Source organism: Mytilus galloprovincialis, chromosome 3 (genome assembly GCF_965363235.1).
Source record: "Mytilus galloprovincialis chromosome 3, xbMytGall1.hap1.1, whole genome shotgun sequence".
NCBI classification, from domain to species: Eukaryota; Metazoa; Mollusca; class Bivalvia; order Mytilida; family Mytilidae; genus Mytilus; species Mytilus galloprovincialis.
The window spans coordinates 110,480,744-110,502,772 of NC_134840.1; the positions used below are offsets into that span (position 1 = coordinate 110,480,744).

General features: G+C 33.2%; 1 protein-coding gene across 1 annotated transcript in view; it reads left to right on the forward strand.

The window, feature by feature from the left end:
* The first annotated feature begins 535 nt into the window (after nucleotides 1–535).
* The window catches only part of LOC143066709 (uncharacterized), a 45,237-nt gene continuing 23,743 nt past the window's right edge, over nucleotides 536–22,029 (forward strand). The window contains exon 1 of the mRNA XM_076239528.1: nucleotides 536–1,680. Within this exon, the coding sequence (XP_076095643.1) occupies nucleotides 633–1,680 (1,048 nt within the window). The 5' untranslated portion in view covers nucleotides 536–632. The remainder of the gene's footprint in view (nucleotides 1,681–22,029) is intronic.

A 22,029-nucleotide genomic window follows, 5' to 3' on the forward strand; every position in this document is an offset into this window, starting at 1 on the left:
TGTCATTTTTATTTAAAAACTTTTATGGTGTATTTAAATGGATAATTATGTTGCAAACTCCATTAGGAATTTGAGATTATGACTATATCTTCAGGGAAAGATTTTTTTGTAATAAGCAGGGGTTAATATTCAACCACATAGTGTATTGCAGAAAGGCAAAAAACGGGGTATTTGTTTTTTTATGGGAAGATCAATTCACAAGATTATAGTGTATTGCACAAAAGCAAACAATTGAATATAAATTCAAATCATTTAACCAATTTGAAGTTCTTTGACTACAGTTATTCTGTGTCAGAAACCTATTATGTATCAAAAATGTATTTACAATCCAAATTCAGACCTGTATCCAGCGTCAATATTTTGTCCATTTTGGCCACAACTTTTTAGGGTTGGACATCTGCGGTCGTATCCAGCTGTGATCAGCGAAGCAATTTATTCATTTGGATATAATTATTGTGTTGAATTTGAATGTGGGAATAATTAGTATAATGAATTTTTCAGATTTATTTTACCAAAAGGATGAAAACTTAAAATTATCAAAAATCAAGCCTGAGTTTCAAATCATCCTTTCACTGATTAAATGTCAAAACAAGATATTTTTTGATGAAAAAGAAGTTCTGCATTCAGCGGTAATGAATAAAATGTCCATGCTGTGTCGATGGCTGATGTCGAATTTTTCATTCGACCAAAACTGTTTGACTCAAGTGCTTTCAAAATCCTATGAAATAGGTTACAATGATACTGTTAAAGCTCTTTCATGGAAGATAACAAGAGAGTTTTACAAGAAATATGAACAAAGCTTGAAGAAGAACATTATAGATATATATCCAGCTTATCAATGCCAATGTCACAATTTAGCACAGGGCCAAAAATGTTTACTTGTTAGCAAGAAGCTGATAGTTATTGAATGCATTGGAGAAAAAAGAGATGTCACTCCTTATACTTTTTGGAATTTTAAGTTATCCTACTTTGAGAATAGTAAAAAAGATAAATCGTCAATGAAGCCACAGTATGAAATGGAAGAGATTCTGCAGAAAATATCTCATCTCTCTGAACCAAGTTCCTACAGTATTTTCTTACCAGCACTGGATGGATATGTTGCATCGTCATTATTCAAAAAACACAGAAAGCTTTCTTTAATTTGTCCATCCACCATAAAGTCATCTGGCTACGGTCAAAAACATACAATTTTAGCATGTAAATGTGTTCAATTATTTTGTCATAGAAAAGGAATAATACCTCTTGGAGAGAACCATTTTCCAAGGAATATAGTAGGCATACCAACTGATATTTTACAAGGTAGGGGACAGTTTGCCTCCACAAAACTACGAGTTGGTGACAAAATAGGAACAACCACTCAACAAGGAACCCTAGGTGGCTTTTACGATTATTTAGGTCATAAATGCTTTTTGACATGTGCACATGTGCTACTAGGCATTAACGAATTAACCGCTCCACTTGATGATAGTTCACGTAACAGGCAGGTAGATGTTATGTTAGATCCACAACAAGGGCAACAAATGTGTGGAAAACTTATTCGGAGAATTTTCAGTTATGGGGATCCTAGCTCAACCAGTGTGGATGCTGCATTAGTCCTTATTGAATCTCATAATTTCAATATTGATCAGAAAGATATGATACGTGTTAACAACAATGCCCCGATAACTTGTCACTGTTTAGGTAAATATATTTATTCTGGACGAAAAACGGTAGGTTTAAATATTGTTAAAAGAATACAGATTTTGGGTTAAATCCTATGGAAACAACAAAATATTGCAATTTCAAATATATTTTACTAAATACAAGATTTTTAAATTCAAATGAAGTCATTTTTGAATGGCTACTTATAGGAGTTCTCTCCCCTAAATGATTATTTAGTCTTTTTAGCTCACCTGACCTGAAAGGTCGTGAGCTTTTCTCATTACTTGGCGTCCGTTGTCTGTCGTCCGTAAACTTTTACAAAAATCTTCTCCTCTGAAACTACTGGGCAAAATTTAACCAAACTTGGCCACAAGCATCCTTGGGGTATCTTGTTTAAAATGTGTTCGATGACCTGGCCATCCAACCAAGATGGCCACCATGGCTAAAAATAGAACACAGGGATAAAATGTATATTTTGACTTATATCTTTGAAACCAAAGCATTTAGAGCAAATCTGCCATGGGGTTAAATTGTTGATCAGGTCAAGATCTATCTGCTCTAAAATTTCCAGACGAATCGGACAACCTGTTGTTGGGTTGCTGCCCCTGAATTGGTTATTTTAAGGAAATTTTGTAGGTTTTTGGTTATTATATTGAATACTATTATAAATAGAGATCAACTGTAAAGCAATAATGTTCAGCAAAGTAAGACCTACAAATAAGTCAACATGACCAAAATCGTCAATCAACCCCGGAGTTATTGCCCTTTATAGTCAATTTTTAACAACTTTTCGTAATTTTTTGTAATTTGTACAAAAATCTTCTTCTCTGAAACTACTTGGCCAAATTTAACCAAACTTGGCCACAATTATCATTGTGGTATATAGTTTAAAAAATGTGTCCGATGACCCCGCCTACCAAACAAAATGGCCGACATGGCTAAAATAAGAACATAGTGGTAAAATGCAGTTTTTGCTTCATATCTTTGAAACTAAGACATTTAGGGCAAATCTTCAAGATTTAAATGTCCATCAGAAAAAGATCTATCCCATCACAAATTTTCAGATGAATCCGACAACCCGTTGTTGGGTTGCTGCCCTAAAATTGGTAATTTTAAGGAAATTTTGCAGTTTTTATACGACCGCAAAATTTGAAAAATTTTTTGTCGTATATTGCTATCACGTTGGCGTCGTCGTCTGCGTCGTCGTCGTCCGAATACTTTTAGTTTTCGCACTCTAACTTTAGTAAAAGTAAATAGAAATCTATGAAATTTTAACACAAGGTTTATGACCACAAAAGAAAGGTTGGGATTGATTTTGGGAGTTTTGGTCCCAACATTTTAGGAATTAAGGGCCAAAAAGGGCCCAAATAAGCATTTTCTTGGTTTTCGCACTATAACTTTAGTTTAAGTTAATAGAAATCTATGAAATTTTGACACAAGGTTTATGACCACAAAAGAAAGGTTGGGATTGATTTTGGGAGTTTTGGTTCCAACAGTTTAGGAATTAGGGGCCAAAAAAGGTCCCAAATAAGCATTATTCTTGGTTTTCGCACAATAACTTTAGTTTAAGTAAATAGAAATCAATGAAATTTAAACAGAATGTTTATGACCACAAAAGTAAGGTTGGTATTGATTTTGGGAGTTTAGGTCCCAACAGTTTAGGAATTAGGGGCCAAAAAGGGACCCAAATAAGCATTTTTCTTGGTTTTCGCACCATAACTTTAGTATAAGTAAATAGAAATGTATGAAATTTAAACACAAGGTTTATGACCATCAAAATCTAACTGTCTAACTGTGTATGTAGATTCCTAATTTTTGGTCCCGTTTTCAAATTGGTCTACATTAAGGTCCAAAGGGTCCAAAATTAAACTTAGTTTGATTTTAACAAAAATTGAATCCTTTGGGTTCTTTGATATGCTGAATCTTAAAATGTACTTAGATTTTTTATTATTGGCCCAGTTTTCAAGTTAGTCCAAATCGGGGTCCAAAATTAAACTTTGTTTGATTTCATCAAAAATTGAATAATTGGGGTTCTTTGATATGCCAAATCTAACTGTGTATGTAGATTCTTAATTTTTGGTCCCGTTTTCAAGTTGGTCTACATTAAAGTCCAAAGGGTCCAAAATTAAAGTAAGTTTGATTTTAACAAAAATTGAATTCTTGGGCTTCTTTGATATGCTGAATCTAAACATGTACTTAGATTTTTGATTATGGGCCCAGTTTTCAAGTTGGTCCAAATCGGGGTCCAAAATTAAACTTTGTTTGATTTCATCAAAAATTGAATAATTGGGGTTCTTTGATATGCCAAATCTAACTGTGTATGTAGATTCTTAATTTTTGGTCCCGTTTTAAAATTGGTCTACATTAAAGTCCAAAGGGTCCAAAATTAAACTAAGTTTGATTTTAACAAAAATTGAATTATTGGGCCTCTTTGATATGCTGAATCTAAACATGCACTTAGATTTTTGATTATGGGCCCAGTTTTCAAGTTGGTCCAAATCAGGATCCAAAATTCATATATTAAGTATTGTGCAATAACAAGAAATTTTCAATTGCACAGTATTCAGCAATAGCAAGAAATCTTCAATTGCACAGTATTGTGCAATAGCAAGAAATCTTCAATTGCACAGTATTGTGCAATAGCAAATATTTTCAATTGCACAGTATTGCACAATAGCAAGAAATATCTAATTGCACAATATTGTGCAATAGCAAGAAATTCCAATTGGATTTCAATTGGAGTTATCTTTCTTTGTCCAGAATAGTAGTTGAATCAACTTAAATCATTGTTTTTATACAATATACAATGTATATTCACTTTTACTACCAACTGATAGATTAAAACAATCTTAACCATTCAGTAATAACAAGCACTTTTTTTTACTTTTTAATATTTTATGATGTATTTAAATGAGTAGTTATTGTTGCAAACTTCATTAGAAATTTGAATTGAGATCAGTTTTGAAATAAGGGAAAGGGGGATGTGAAAAAAAAATTGGGGGGTCAATTTTTTATACGACCGCAAAATTTGAAAAATTTTTCGTCGTATATTGCTATCACGTTGGCGTCGTCGTCGTCGTTGTCCGAATACTTTTAGTTTTCGCACTCTAACTTTAGTAAAAGTAAATAGAAATCTATGAAATTTTAACACAAGGTTTATGACCACAAAAGAAAGGTTGGGATTGATTTTGGGAGTTTTGGTCCCAACATTTTAGGAATTAGGGGCCAAAAAGGGCCCAAATAAGCATTTTCTTGGTTTTCGCACTATAACTTTAGTTTAAGTTAATAGAAATCTATGAAATTTTGACACAAGGTTTATGACCACAAAAGAAAGGTTGGGATTGATTTTGGGAGTTTTGGTTCCAACAGTTTAGGAATTAGGGGCCAAAAAAGGTCCCAAATAAGCATTATTCTTGGTTTTCGCACAATAACTTTAGTTTAAGTAAATAGAAATCAATGAAATTTAAACAGAATGTTTATGACCACAAAAGTAAGGTTGGTATTGATTTTGGGAGTTTAGGTCCCAACAGTTTAGGAATTAGGGGCCAAAAAGGGACCCAAATAAGCATTTTTCTTGGTTTTCGCACCATAACTTTAGTATAAGTAAATAGAAATGTATGAAATTTAAACACAAGGTTTATGACCATAAAAATCTAACTGTCTAACTGTGTATGTAGATTCCTAATTTTTGGTCCCGTTTTCAAATTGGTCTACATTAAGGTCCAAAGGGTCCAAAATTAAACTTAGTTTGATTTTAACAAAAATTGCATCCTTGGGGTTCTTTGATATGCTGAATCTTAAAATGTACTTAGATTTTTTATTATTGGCCCAGTTTTCAAGTTAGTCCAAATCGGGGTCCAAAATTAAACTTTGTTTGATTTCATCAAAAATTGAATAATTGGGGTTCTTTGATATGCCAAATCTAACTGTGTATGTAGATTCTTAATTTTTGGTCCCGTTTTAAAATTGGTCTACATTAAAGTCCAAAGGGTCCAAAATTAAACTAAGTTTGATTTTAACAAAAATTGAATTATTGGGCCTCTTTGATATGCTGAATCTAAACATGCACTTAGATTTTTGATTATGGGCCCAGTTTTCAAGTTGGTCCAAATCAGGATCCAAAATTCATATATTAAGTATTGTGCAATAACAAGAAATTTTCAATTGCACAGTATTCAGCAATAGCAAGAAATCTTCAATTGCACAGTATTGTGCAATAGCAAGAAATCTTCAATTGCACAGTATTGTGCAATAGCAAATATTTTCAATTGCACAGTATTGCACAATAGCAAGAAATATCTAATTGCACAATATTGTGCAATAGCAAGAAATTCCAATTGGATTTCAATTGGAGTTATCTTTCTTTGTCCAGAATAGTAGTTGAATCAACTTAAATCATTGTTTTTATACAATATACAATGTATATTCACTTTTACTACCAACTGATAGATTAAAACAATCTTAACCATTCAGTAATAACAAGCACTTTTTTTTACTTTTTAATATTTTATGATGTATTTAAATGAGTAGTTATTGTTGCAAACTTCATTAGAAATTTGAATTGAGATCAGTTTTGAAATAAGGGAAAGGGGGATGTGAAAAAAAAATTGGGGGGTCAATTTTTTCTACGACCGCAAAATTTGAAAAAATTTTCGTCGTATATTGCTATCACGTTGGCGTCGTCGTCGTCGTTGTCCGAATACTTTTAGTTTTCGCACTCTAACTTTAGTAAAACTGAATAGAAATCTATGAAATTTTAAACAAGGTTTATGACCACAAAAGAAAGGTTGGGATTGATTTTGGGAGTTTTGGTCCCAACATTTTAGGAATTAGGGGTCAAAAAGGGCCCAAATAAGCATTTTCTTGGTTTTCGCACTATAACTTTAGTTTAAGTTAAAAAAATCTATGAAATTTTGACACAAAGTTTATGACCACAAAAGAAAGGTTGGGATTGATTTTGGGAGTTTTGGTTCCAACAGTTTAGGAATTAGGGGCCAAAAAAGGGCCCAAATAAGCATTATTCTTGGTTTTCGCACTATAACTTTAGTTTAAGTAAATAGAAATCAATGAAATTTAAACACAATGTTTATGACCACAAAAGGAAGGTTGGTATTGATTTTGGGAGTTGAGGTCCCAACAGTTTAGGAATAAGGGGCCAAAAAGGGACCCAAATAAGCATTTTTCTTGGTTTTTGCACCATAACTTTAGTATAAGTATATAGAAATGTATGAAATTTAAACACAAGGTTTATGACCATAAAAGGAAGGTTGGTATTGATTTTGGGAGTTTTGGTCCCAACAGTTTAGGAATAAAGGGCCCAAAGGGTCCAAAATTAAACTTTGTTTAATTTCATCAAAAATTGAATAATTGGGGTTCTTTGATATGCCGAATCTAACTGTGTATGTAGATTCTTAATTTTTGGTCCCGTTTTCAAATTGGTCTACATTAAGGTCCAAAGGGTCCAAAATTAAACTTAGTTTGATTTTAACAAAAATTGAATCCTTGGGGTTCTTTGATATGCTGAATCTAAAAATGTACTTAGATTTTTGATTATTGGCCCAGTTTTCAAGTTGGTCCAAATCGGGGTCCAAAATTAAACTTTGTTTGATTTCATCAAAAATTGAATAATTGGGGTTCTTTGATATGCCAAATCTAACTGTGTATGTAGATTCTTAATTGTTGGTCCCGTTTTAAAATTGGTCTACATTAAAGTCCAAAGGGTCCAAAATTAAACTAAGTTTGATTTTTCTTGGGCCTCTTTGATATGCTGAATCAAAACATATACTTAGATTTTTGATTATGGGCCCAGTTTTCAAGTTGGTCCAAATCAGGATCCAAAATTCATATATTAAGTATTGTGCAATAGCAAGAAATTTTCAATTGCACAGTATTCAGCAATAGCAAGAAATCTTCAATTGCACAGTATTGTGCAATAGCAAGAAATCTTCAATTGCACAGTATTGTGCAATAGCAAATATTTTCAATTGCACAGTATTGCACAATAGCAAGAAATATCTAATTGCACAATATTGTGCAATAGCAAGAAATTCCAATTGGATTTCAATTGGAGTTATCTTTCTTTGTCCAGAATAGTAGTTGAATCAACTTAAATCATTGTTTTTATACAATATACAATGTATATTCACTTTTACTACCAACTGATAGATTAAAACAATCTTAACCATTCAGTAATAACAAGCACTTTTTTTACTTTTTAATATTTTATGATGTATTTAAATGAGTAGTTATTGTTGCAAACTTCATTAGAAATTTGAATTGAAATCAGTTTTGAAATAAGGGAAAGGGGGATGTGAAAAAAAAATTGGGGGTCAATTTTTTCTACGACCGCAAAATTTGAAAAAATCTTCGTCGTATATTGCTATCACGTTGGCGTCGTCGTCGTCGTTGTCCGAATACTTTTAGTTTTCGCACTCTAACTTTAGTAAAACTGAATAGAAATCTATGAAATTTTAAACAAGGTTTATGACCACAAAAGAAAGGTTGGGATTGATTTTGGGAGTTTTGGTCCCAACATTTTAGGAATTAGGGGCCAAAAAGGGCCCAAATAAGCATTTTCTTGGTTTTCGCACTATAACTTTAGTTTAAGTTAAAAGAAATCTATGAAATTTTGACACAAAGTTTATGACCACAAAAGAAAGGTTGGGATTGATTTTGGGAGTTTTGGTTCCAACAGTTTAGGAATTAGGGGCCAAAAAAGGGCCCAAATAAGCATTATTCTTGGTTTTCGCACTATAACTTTAGTTTAAGTAAATAGAAATCAATGAAATTTAAACACAATGTTTATGACCACAAAAGGAAGGTTGGTATTGATTTTGGGAGTTGAGGTCCCAACAGTTTAGGAATAAGGGGCCAAAAAGGGACCCAAATAAGCTTTTTTCTTGGTTTTCGCACCATAACTTTAGTATAAGTATATAGAAATGTATGAAATTTAAACACAAGGTTTATGACCATAAAAGGAAGGTTGGTATTGATTTTGGGAGTTTTGGTCCCAACAGTTTAGGAATAAAGGGCCCAAAGGGTCCAAAATTAAACTTTGTTTAATTTCATCAAAAATTGAATAATTGGGGTTCTTTGATATGCCGAATCTAACTGTGTATGTAGATTCTTAATTTTTGGTCACGTTTTCAAATTGGTCTACATTAAGGTCCAAAGGGTCCAAAATTAAACTTAGTTTGATTTTAACAAAAATTGAATCCTTGGGGTTCTTTGATATGCTGAATCTAAAAATGTACTTAGATTTTTGATTATTGGCCCAGTTTTCAAGTTGGTCCAAATCGGGGTCCAAAATTAAACTTTGTTTGATTTCATCAAAAATTGAATAATTGGGGTTCTTTGAAATGCCAAATCTAACTGTGTATGTAGATTCTTAATTGTTGGTCCCGTTTTAAAATTGGTCTACATTAAAGTCCAAAGGGTCCAAAATTAAACTAAGTTTGATTTTTCTTGGGCCTCTTTGATATGCTGAATCTAAACATGTACTTAGATTTTTGATTATGGGCCCAGTTTTCAAGTTGGTCCAAATCAGGATCCAAAATTATTATATTAAGTATTGTGCAATAGCAAGAAATTTTCAATTGCACAGTATTCAGCAATAGCAAGAAATCTTCAATTGCACAGTATTGTGCAATAGCAAGAAATCTTCAATTGCACAGTATTGTGCAATAGCAAATATTTTCAATTGCACAGTATTGCACAATAGCAAGAAATATCTAATTGCACAATATTGTGCAATAGCAAGAAATTCCAATTGGATTTCAATTGGAGTTATCTTTCTTTGTCCAGAATAGTAGTTGAATCAACTTAAATCATTGTTTTATACAATATACAATGTATATTCAATTTTAGTACCAACTGATAGATTAAAACAATCTTTACCATTCAGTAATAACAAGCACTTTTTTTACATTTTAATATTTTATGATGTATTTAAATGAGTAGTTATTGTTGCAAACTTCATTAGAAATTTGAATTGAGATCAGTTTTGAAATAAGGGAAAGGGGGATGTGAAAAAAAAATTGGGGGGTCAATTTTTTTCATTTCAGATTTCATAAATAAAAAGAAAATTTCTTCAAACATTTTTTTGAGAGGATTAATATTCAACAGCATAGTGAATTGCTCAAAGGCAAAATTTTTTGTTTAAGTTCATTAGACCACATTCATTCTGTGTCAGAAACCTATGCTGTGTCAACTATTTAATCACAATCCAAATTTAGAGCTGAATCCAGCTTGAATGTTGTGTCCATACTTGCCCCAACCATTCAGGGTTCAACCTCTGCGGTCGTATAATGCTGCGCCCTGCGAAGCAACTGGTTTCATTTCAGATTTCATAAATAAATAGAAAATTTCTTCAAACATTTTTTTTGAGAGGATTAATATTCAACAGCATAGTGAATTGCTCAAAGGCAAAAATTTTTTTTTAAGTTCATTAGACCACATTCATTCTGTGTCAGAAACCTATGCTGTGTCAACTATTTAATCACAATCCAAATTTAGAGCTGAATCCAGCTTGAATGTTGTGTCCATACTTGCCCCAACCGTTCAGGGTTCAACCTCTGCGGTCGTATAAAGCTGCGCCCTGCTTAGCATCTGGTTGGTTATTATCTTGAATACCATTATAGATAGAGATAAACTGTAAACAGCAATAATGTTCAGCAAAGTAAGATCTACAAATAAGTCATCATGATCAAAATTGTTAGAGGACTCCTTAAGGAGTTATTGCCCTTTATAGTCAATATTGAACAACTTTTCGTCATTTTTGTAACTTGTACAAAAATCTTCTTTTCTAAAACTATGGGCCAATTTAACCAAACTTGGCCACAATCATTACTAGGGTATTTATTTGAAAAAAAGTGTCTAATGACCCCGCCCACCACCCAAGATGGCCGACATCAGTAAATACAGTAACAGGTGAGCGACACAGCCCTTGAGAGCCTCTAGTTAAAGATAGAGATAAACTTTTAAACAGCAATAATGTTCAGCAAAGTAAGATTACAAATAAGTCAAGATGACCAAAAAGGTCAGTTAACCCCTTAAGGAGTTATTGCCCTTTATAGTCAATTTTTAACCATTTTTCGTAAATCTTAGTAATCTTTAACAAAAATTTGCTCCTCTGAAACTGCTTGGCAAAATTAAACCAAACTTGGCCATAATCATCATTAGGGTATCAGAGAGGAGGGATAGGACCTTTATCGGGACTCCGGGAGTGGGTGTTTTTAAGCTCGGGATTTCGGGATTGACCCTTTCGGGATCCGGGAATTCTTTTTTCGAATTTCGGGACCTCGGGATTTTGTATTTTTAAGCCCGGGATTTCTGGATTTCGTGTTTTTAAGTCCGGGATTTCGGGATCAGGACCCCTCCTACCCCCCCTCAATCTTTAGTTATTTTAATATTACAGACCCGGTCTGTAATATTAAAATAACTAAAGATATAAATAAAGAGAGCAGCAGAAATGTTTAGATTACTGAGATCTACCTAATTTCCATCTCCTTATTTCACATATGTTTTTCTTCATTTTTAGCACCACTTACCTAAAAGGTCAAATGAGCTTTTCTCATCCCTTGGCGTCCATCGTCGGTCGTCTGTTGTCCGTCGTTAACTTTTACAAAAATCCACTCCTCTGAAACTACTGGTCCAAATTTTACCAAATTTGGCCACAATCATTATTGGGGTATCTAGTTTAAAACTGTGTCCGATGACCTGATCAACCAACTAAGATGGCCACCATGGCTAAAAATAGAACAAAGGGGTAAAATGTGGTTTTGGGCTTATATCTCTGACACCAAAGCATTTAAAGCAAATCTGACACGGTGTAAGATTGTTTATCAGGTCAAGATGTATCTGTCCTGAAATTTTCAGACAAATTGGACAATCTGTTGTTGGGGTTGCTGCCCCTGAATTGGTAATTTTAAGGAAATTTTGCAGTTTTTATACGATTGCAAAAATTTTTGCGGTTGTATATTGATATCACATAGACGTCGGCGGCGGCGTCGTTGTCGTCGTCAGCCTCGTCCTAAGACGGATGGTTGCCGGATAATAACTTTAGAATAAGTAAATAGAAATCGATAAAATGTTTACACAGTGTTTATAACAACAAAAGGAAGGTTGGGATTGATTTTGGGGGTTATGGTCCTACCGGTTTAGGAATTAGGGGCCCAAAGGGGCCCAAAACATACATTTATCTAGTTTCAGGACAATAAGTTGTGTAGAAGTATATCAGTTACTCTGAAATTGTACCACACTGTTCATACCAATAAGTAGAAGGTTGGGATTTATTTTAAGGATTATGGGGCAAACAGTCTAGCAATAAAGGGACAAAAAGGGGCCAAAAACAAGCATTTTTGAAGTTTCGGGACAATCACTTATGTTTTACTGCATGGATCTCTCTGACATTGTACCACAAGGCTTTCATATAATGGAGAGAAGGCTTGGTGTCAGTTTGGGGTTAATATCCCTGAACATTTAGGAATAAGGGGCCAAAAAGAAGCATCTTTCTAGTTTACAGACATTAACTTGTGTTTAAGTGTATAAATCTCTCTGGAATTATACCACAAGTTTCCATACTACAAAGGGATGGTTATATGGGGTAATGGATCAAATCATTAAGCAACTAAGGGCAAAAAAGGGGAAAACAAGGGGTTTTTTTTGGTTAAAGGTCAATTTAGACAATTTAAAAGCAGTGTAAGGGAGGTAATCCAATTCCAATTAAAATTTAAAGAATACTGTTATATATATGTTTGATTACTTGATTACCTCCCTTGCACTGCTTGAATATTATGTTTAAGGAAGTCTTTATAAAGATTCATCAGTGACGATCAGAGTTGAAGAGCATTGAGGACCCCAAATTACAAAAAGTTTTGCCAAATACGGCTAAGGTAATCTACTCCTGGGATCAGAAATATGTGTATGGATCATTTAAGTGTATGGATTCCTCTGAATTTGTTATGCCATACCACAAACGGAAGACTGGGATTGAGTTTTGGGGTTATAGCCCCAAATTGCAAAAAGGTGCCAAAAAACAAGCATTTTTCTAGTTTCCAGACAAAAAATTGTGTTTAAGTGTATGGATCTCTCTGAAATTGTACTGCAAGGTACCATAGCATAAAAGGAAAGCTGGGATTGAGTTTGGGGGTCAAAAAATAAATTAGGTCAAGGGACAATTTTTGGGTTTTTTTTTTCATAAAATTTTTCATTTTTACATTGCTTCTCTCTGATTGATATATAAAAGCCAAAAAAAACTGATATGGCAGGAGATGCACACCAAACATGACATGTAAATTATTATATGAAGTATTGTGGAATAGCACAGTATTGTGCAATAGCAGGAAATCTTCAATTGCATAGTATTGCACTTTAGCACAGTATTGCACTATAACACAATATTGCGCTATAGCACAGTATTTATTAAGATCTTTAATCACATTTATCTTGTGTCAGAAACATATCATATGTCAAAAATTTGATCACAATCCAAATTCAGACAGTACCTTTTCAGGGTTGGACCTCTGCAGTTGTATCAGGCTCAGCTCGGCGAAGCATTTTATTAATCGAGAGGGAAAGTTCTATGAATTGCCATGCAATTCTCACAGAATGCTTATTTTATGTAACAGATTAACTAAGTATTGTGCGACAGCACAAGTAGCAAGAAATTTTCAATTGAAAATTAAATACCAATTGTTCAGAGAACAATTGAAGGTCTTTCCTTAATAAAAGCAAGTATTTTGATATGAAAACAGTAAAAGTCATTAACAGCGTCAAATTATATAGCGTATAGTATGCTGATTTCAAAAGTATATGGGTTCTGTACAAAAAAAATTAAATAAGGGAAATAATTTGTTACTTCCGGTTTGAAAAATGTTACTTCCGGTATTATTTAACTGTTTTATTGACACTGATTCCAAAAATATATAGTTCTATATACTTTCACATTCAAGAAGTACAAAAAAAGCTACTTCTGGTTTACACAGGGTAACTTCCGGTTCTTTTTCAAGGTCATATGGCTTGAAACTTAATGCAAAAAGTCCTATGGCTTTATTATGTATACATATGAGGTAAAAGCAAAGGTCAAATCTATAACGTCAAATTAACCTATGACCTTGAGCTCAGTTTCAATGTCATAAACCAAGGACCTCAAATCAAAAGACCCTAGGTCTAAATTATATTTGGTTAACGAGTTATATCACCATATGCGTATTTTTAAATAAAAGGGGGAGAAAACTAATTTTATGTAAGCGTACCCTTTCAACCAATATGTATGTTATACGACATGCCGCAACTAACAATTAAGTAAAATTTATTGTCTATATCTTAAATTGTGTTTGAAAAGAGGTAAAAATAAGCCAGAATCCAAATTAAGAAATGACCTTGACCTTTGACCTTGACCCTTTTTTCTTTTTTTTTTTACCAAGGACCTCAAATCAAAACACCCAGGGTCTCTATCACCTATGGTTTACCAATTACAACTTCATATTTCTTATAAAAAAATACAAAAGGGGAAATAACTCCCATATGTAGTCTCCGAAACCACTTCAGTCAAAATTATTTTTAAGATCCTCAGTATATAACGAGCAAATTGGTGAAATAATTTTGTCGTAATCTTTAATGGTTGGGAAGGAGATTTGTACACAAGAAAAACAGTGTTTGGGGAGAAAGCTCTTACAATAAAAAGTGTTCGGCTTAACAGCGTGTTTCAAAATCGTATTAACTGTTTGATATCATACACCAAAAATCTGGGCAACATCTTGCAAACCAAAAAACCACCGTCAGAAAAAAAGTGGCGGAAGAAGAAAAAAATAATAGTAATTAAAAACTAATTGTTCAGAGAACAATTGAAGGTCTTTCCACCAAAAACCATGTATTTTGATATGAAAGTAGTAAAATTCGGTTTAAAATGTAATTTCCAGCGTCAAATGATAGCGTATGACACACCAATTTAATTTCTTGTTCTACGGATTTTTGGACTCCAAAATTTTGGGCGAGCGAGCGATTTGAAAATTTTAATAAAAAAATATTTAATTTGCAAATTTTTGAGGCGAAGCTTTAAAGGTAAAGACGAGCGATGATCATTTTTTTTTGTAAACATAAAATAGTAGGTTTTGACAATATTAAAACTTGATTTATCACTTGTACTTTGACATTTCTTTAATTTCTGAAGTATTTTTTCCCTGTTCACCAAGAAATAACTAAATCTGGTCTATGTATGTGTGACTGACAATGAGAAAATTCTCCATCCAAGTCATAATCAGTTTGGGGGCAACCCCTTAATGTTATAAATATCCCTTTTACATGTTTTATGAGGGATCAATATAAGTTATAATATATTTGTTTGTACAAAAGGGCTCATATTTTCTCAAAGAACTATATATCTATCTGGGATTAAATGGTCAAAACATGTCCAAGAATTTTGTAATAATCCTGGACTTTAACCATGTTAAATTAACACATTTACAACAGTTTAATATTATTCAAAATAAGTGGACCCCTCTTTTAGAAAAAGTTGTTTAAAATATGATGTAACTCTCCTCTTTTTGAGTACAAAATTCTAAGTTTTCAAAGGTTTTGTATAGAAGAACTATACAAATCCTTGGTATTTCTATTTTCTTTTCTACATCAGTAAAATGACCCCTTCTCTGAGGGAGGGTTGTTCTCAACCCGATAATAACAAACACAGGTCAAAGTTTGGCCTTTTACACAGGGCTTTGATACAGACCAAACAGCAAGCTATAAAGGACCCCAAAATTATTAGCGTACACAATTCGAACAGGAAAACCAACAATCTAATTATATATCCAAACGGGAAAATACCAATGAACAACATCAACAAACGATAACTGCTGAAGGACAGGCCCCTGAATCAATCAGGATAGGTGCATAAACATGCAGCGGCTATAGCTAGTTTTGTTTCGCCAGCATACAATATAATTGCAGTTGAAGGCAAATCCTTCAGAAGTTCTTTGTACTTTATTCTAACAACGAACATTTTTTGATAGGGAATATAAGTAAGGGGGAAAGAAACCAATTTTTTGTTCTTTACAAGTATTTCCGCTGTTATAAAATATCGGAGCACTCCCACTTTCGATATAAAGGTTTCACGCTGAAACAAATATTCTCACAGATATTTACACAGTGTGTGGGGGTGGGGGGGGGGGTGCTTTTATGTTTAAAATCGTTATATACAGGTTAGACTGATTTTAAAAACAAATGTTGATATCTTTTTATAATATTTACCCAAAAAAAAACGGTGCGGGATATGGACATCATTACATATCAGGATGCGGGAAGCGGGAATATAAAAAAAATTTAAAAAATCTGTTTTGAAAAAAATAGGTGTGGGCGGGTCCGTCGTACAAGGAATCAAATTGGTGTGGCCTTATTGAACGCTGATTCCAAAAATATATGGTTTTTATAAAATATTTTTTAAATAAGGAAGATAATTTGATACTTCCGGTTAGAAAAATGTGTTAGGACATGTCGCAACTAACAATTTAGTAAAAATAATTTGTCGATATCTTATACATTTTTTGGAAATAAGTGAAAATAAGCCAAATTCAAAAATTAGAATATGACCTTGACCTTTGACCTTGACCTAATTTTCATTCTTTTTTTTACCAAGGACCTGAAATCAAAAGATTCTTGGTCTCTATCACTTATAATTTACAAGATAGAAATGCATATCACTTATATCAAATGCATAAGGGAAAATAACTCTCATATGGAGCGTTCATATTGCTTCGGTCAAAATGGGACAAATCATGTGAAGGATATAATGAGGAATTTTATGAAAGAAAATTGTCGTAATCTTTTCTGCTTGCGAAGGAGTAGTGGACACAAGGAAAACAGTGTTTCCCTGGGATGTGTTTTAGTTGATTTTAGTCTCTGATGCATGATTTTTGTCGAGCCTGCAACTTTTGTTGCAGAAAGCTCGACATAGGGATAGTGATCCGGCGGCGGCGGCGGCTACGGCGGCGGCGTTAGCTCACTTCTTAAAAGCTTTATATTTTAGAAGGTGGAAGACCTGGATGCTTCATACTTTGTATATAGATGCTTCATGTTACGAAGTTTCCGTCAGTCACATGTCCAATGTCCTTGACCTCATTTTCATGGTTCAGTGACCACTTGAAAAAAAAGTTCAAATTTTTTGTAATGTTGAATTCTCTCTTATTATAAGTAATAGGATAACTATATTTGATATGTGCATACCTTGCAAGGTCCTCGTGTCTGTCAGACAGTTTTCACTTGACCTCGACCTCATTTCATGGATCAGTGAACAAGGTTAAGTTTTGGTGGTCAAGTCCATATCTCAGATACTATAAGCAATAGGGCTAGTATATTCGGTGTATGGAAGGACTGTAAGGTGTACATGTCCAACTGACAGGTGTCATCTGACCTTGACCTCATTTTCATGGTTCAGTGGTTATAGTTAAATTTTTGTGTTTTGGTCTGTTTTTCTCATACCATATGCAATAGGTCTACTATATTTGTTGTATGGAATGATTGTTAAGTGTACATGTCTAGCGGGCAGATGTCATGTGACCTTGACCTCATTTTCATGGTTCAGTGGTCAAAGTTAAGTTTTTGAGTTTTGGTCTTTTTAGCTAATTCTATATGCCATAGGTCAACTATATTTGGTGTATGGAAATATTTTATGATCTTTATGTCAGTCGAACAGGTTTTATTTAACCGTGAACTCATTTTCACGGTTCATTGCACAGTGTTAAGTTTTTGTGTTTTGGTCTATTTTTCTTAAACTATAAGTAATGTGTCAACTATATATGTTGTATAGAAGCATTGTTAGCTGTACCTGTCTGCCTGGCATGGTTCATCTGACCTGGACCTCTTTTTCAAGGTTCATTTGTCTTTGTTTAGTTATCTTGGTTAATGTTAAGTTTATGTGACAGTTGTAATAAAGCTTAGCTTTATACGTAGGACTATCAACATAATATCAATGATTAGTATAGAAGGCGAGACATTTCAGCGTGTGCACTCTTGTTTATTATTAATTTATTAATTGGTTTTGGTTTTTAACTAGCTGCCAGTAACTGCGAGTACTCTCAAATCGTATTTTCTTGTTAATTCGACCTTTTTCACTTATTCTTACTACATTCAAGATTATAATTATTTTTTTAAAACCGTTTTTTTTCTAAAGTGAATATTGATTGGTTAAGGGAATACGATACAGTAGCAGGGGCAGATAATAACGTTTTCAAAACTGTCCGTGTTGTTTTCGCGACGTTGGTAACCAGAACGTTGTAATTTCGCGATGTTTCTAATAAGAACGTTCACATTTCGCGACGTCGCTTTAGAATAAGTCATATTTCGCGGAATATTCTCTGACGTCATTAATTTCGGTTGCGCGAATTTCAAAAAAAGTACCTGCTAAAAAAGTAGGTTAAAAAAGTGGCCATGCCGTTTCTAAAAAACCAAGAAACCCACCGAAGAGCAGTTAGATTAAAGGAAATACTTGAGATGTACAAAAATAAATCAAATACAATTTTGCATGACGAAATTGATGAAATGGTGTTAGACACGGAAGAGAGTACTGACATGGAAAGACGGAAGAAGAATTGTGGAGCTTTTTAGTCTGGCACTGAATATCTGCCAAAACTGCACGGCCCAATAACACAATTCGGAACATAACAACCTGCAATAGCTAATTATGAGTATTGGTAGCTACTTAACGTCCAGCGGCAAATATTTAATTACACATTTATGACATCCAAATGTCATTTTAATGAAACTTATAGAAATGAGAAAACGTATGAACCCGTGATTAATGAGTAAAAATTTAACAAAATCTATTGTTATAGGGTGGCCGAATCGGGTCTGGTGTTGAAATCCATACACAAAAGTCATTACTACGGAGTGTTGTACAGCTGTGCAATATTTTTCATGACGAGAACAGTTATTTTCATTTATTGATAATGAATTCGAAGTAAATAATACTATCTTGAACTGAAAAATATCAGAATCAAAATAGTTAAGTTTGTGTCTTTTTTTCTTTTCTTGTTTAGAATTTGGCAGCCTCCAAGTTTTACGGAACATTGTCATTGTACATTGTAAGGCCAAATTTAACAGACTATCAATGAAATAACAAAACCGACTGCATGTGCGAGACCCTCATTGGTGGACAAGGTCGTATAACATCCCTATTCGTAAATAAAATAATAAAAAAGAGATTGTCTCATCCTGCTCTGGACTTGAAATTGGTACATAAAAAAAATTGCCGATTTTAATTGATATTTTAAAAACATATTATATTGTATGTGTATGTAGAAAAACTGTCAATAAAAGTCCGTTAAAAAGATTTCAATAAAAAATATTGGTGCCGTTTTTGGTTTGAATTTAAGCAAAATATTACCAATAGATGCAGAATTGTCACACGTTAGTTTGTTTAATTGGATGTATTATTTTTGTATATGAAACTGGATGTAATAGACCAAAACAAGAAAACGCACGTTCACATGCTGTTAAAAGGGTTTGTAATTAAATGGTGTCTTTTGGTATTGGTCATCATATTTGTATTTTGTTCATTGTTTTGTACTTAAATCAGGCCGTAAGTTTCCCGTTTGAGTTGATTTGCATTTGTCATGTATAGGGGCCTTTTATAGCTTACTATGCGGTATGGGTTTTACTCATTGTTGAAGGCCGTCCGATGTCCTATAGTCGTTAAGCAATTTGGTCTCTGATTGAGATTTGCCTCATTTGTAATAATAACACGTCTTCTTATTTGCATGTATAAGCACGTCCCTATAATACTTCAATGTATTGAGAGATAAAAATTGAAGTATCGGCAAATTTACACTAATTGCAGACAGACAGATCAGAAAGTGTACACACGTTAAAACTCGTCGTATAATTAGACGATCGGACAGACGAACAAATTGTTTTCAATATAGCTCTACTTCTAGACAAACAAGTACGCCAATATTCATACGTATACGCCGTAAAAAAAGGTTATGTAACTTATCTATTGATAAAGACATCTTTCAATATTATTCTCTTATACCGGCTGCTGCACTTCCTATGAAATATTATATTACAACTTCATTTTCGGTCGATTGAGGCAATAATGGCATGAGTTAAATTGCACAAAACAGCTCTTATTATAAAACAAGAAGTACTGCTTATAATTTAAATTTGAAAGATGATTATCTTTTGAATGTAAAAATAAAATAAAAATCAAAGTACGTCGAGACCTAAAGTTGACGATACGGTATCGGTTTTGTCATTGTTGAAGGTTATACTGTTGTCAATTTAAGGTATCGCCTCACTTAATTTATAGTTGGTTCACATTTTGTGATGTCAATAAAGTTGTCTATCCTCTTACAGTTCATGAAGCAATTTAGAACTAATCTCGGACGGAGATGCACCTTTATTTCAATCAGATTTTCTTTTTTGCCGTACATCTGACAAAGCAATCAATTATCTGCTAGAATTCTTTTTTATAGTCTTTTTTTTTATGAAAAGGTTCCTGTCCAAATTTCGTTTCGTAAATGTTTAGCACAAATGTTTTTTTTTCATTTTATGATTTACCATCTTATCAATTTTTATGATAAGTATCAACGCTTTGAAAAACACCTGCAAACTCGTGTACGGCGGGAATGCTTACACGACGTTGTTGCGATTAAAACTAAATTTAACGTAATTTAGCGCCATACTGACAGACGTCGTAAAAAATTAAGGTTTATGGCTTTTATTGAAAAAACAAGCACATGGACCCCAATTTTTTTCTTTTGCAATCAATCAAGTACTGTTTCAAGAACACTCCGCCAAAATTTCAGGAAAAAATCAACGATCAAATTTTTTTCTGCACTGCCGAAAAGACGCAAAAATATGTTCAATTTCTTTATTTCGGATATAGCAATCTAAATCCGGAACATGATGATTTGATTTAACCTTAAACTTGTTTCAGCATGTTGATGCCATGGATCAAGGGAATATTTTACAAAAAACCCGGTTAAGTTATGACTTTTCATTCAAAAGTATTGTTACTTTCTTTAAAAGTCATAATTTATGAAATTTCAGGGATTTTCTTCCAAATATGCAAATTTCGAACCAAATTATCTCAAAAAGTAAGTCATGAAGGTACTGTTTTCTTTGCATTTTTGAAAAGTACACATTGAAATTGACCTTCTATCAAAATTTTAAGAAAAAATCAACGAGGGATCTCTACTGTATCGTATGCCCTTAAATATTTCTCAGTGATGTCCTGCCATGGCTTTGTTTGAATTTGTTTGTTAGCTTTTTGGTCATGAATGTTTGTCTCTAATATTTAATTAACTGTGCATTTGTATTCAGATATCGCAGATCAAATTTCTTCGTTCATTGTGTAATCATACGTTTTTTGATTGAGTTAAGTCTGCCAGTTGATATTTTATCGTGTGTTTTTCTATGTTGTGATGTTATGCTATTGTTTCAGAAAAGGGAGAAGGTTTGATCCGCGCGATCCATTAAAACGTTTAATCCCGCTGCAAATGTTTGCACCTGTCCTAAGTCAGGAATCTGATATACAGTAGTTGTCGTTTGTTTATGTAATATATACATGTTTCTCGTTTCTCGTTTCTCGTTTTGTTTATATAGATTAGACCGTTGGTTTTCCCGTTTGAATGGTTTTACACTAGTAATTTTGGGGCCCTTTATAGCTTGTTCGGTGTGAGCCAAGGCTCCGTGTTGAAGGCCGTACTTTAACCTATAATGGTTTACTTTTTAAATTGTTATTTGGATGGAGAGTTGTCTCATTGGCACTCACACCACATCTTCCTATATCTATCTGGGGAGATAACTCCTACAAAGAAAAGTATTCGGTTACGCAGGGTAAATTTCAAAGGCTCATAAACTGTTCGATATCATATACCAAATATCTAAAAGTGGAAAGACCTAATTATCAGAAGAAAAACAATAGGTCTTTCCACAGAAAAATGGAAAAACTTATAATTAAAAACCAATTCTTCAGAGAACAATTGAAGGTATTTCCACCGAAATTTAAAAAAACGATGTAAGAAAATGTCACTCCTTGCTGATGTAATTTAATTCTCCAAACTGATATAAAAAAATAAGATTAATAGGTATATGCAGAAGTCTTAATTGTTTTATAATGAACAAGAAAGAATTTTTAGCAAAGGTCAAAAATCTTAGAACGTCAAATTGACCTTTGACCTTGACCTCAATTTCAAGGTCATAGGTCAGTGATCTCAAATCAAAAGACCCCAGGTCAATCACTTGTTACTATGGTTGTGAAGAAATCCTTATTTCAAATACAAAAGGGGAGAAAACTCCTATAAGGGTTGACCAAAACACTTCGACTTAAATGGGTTGAAGTTGCACCTTATTGTAAACAGTTATAAACACATCATATCATTAACTGTTACAGTT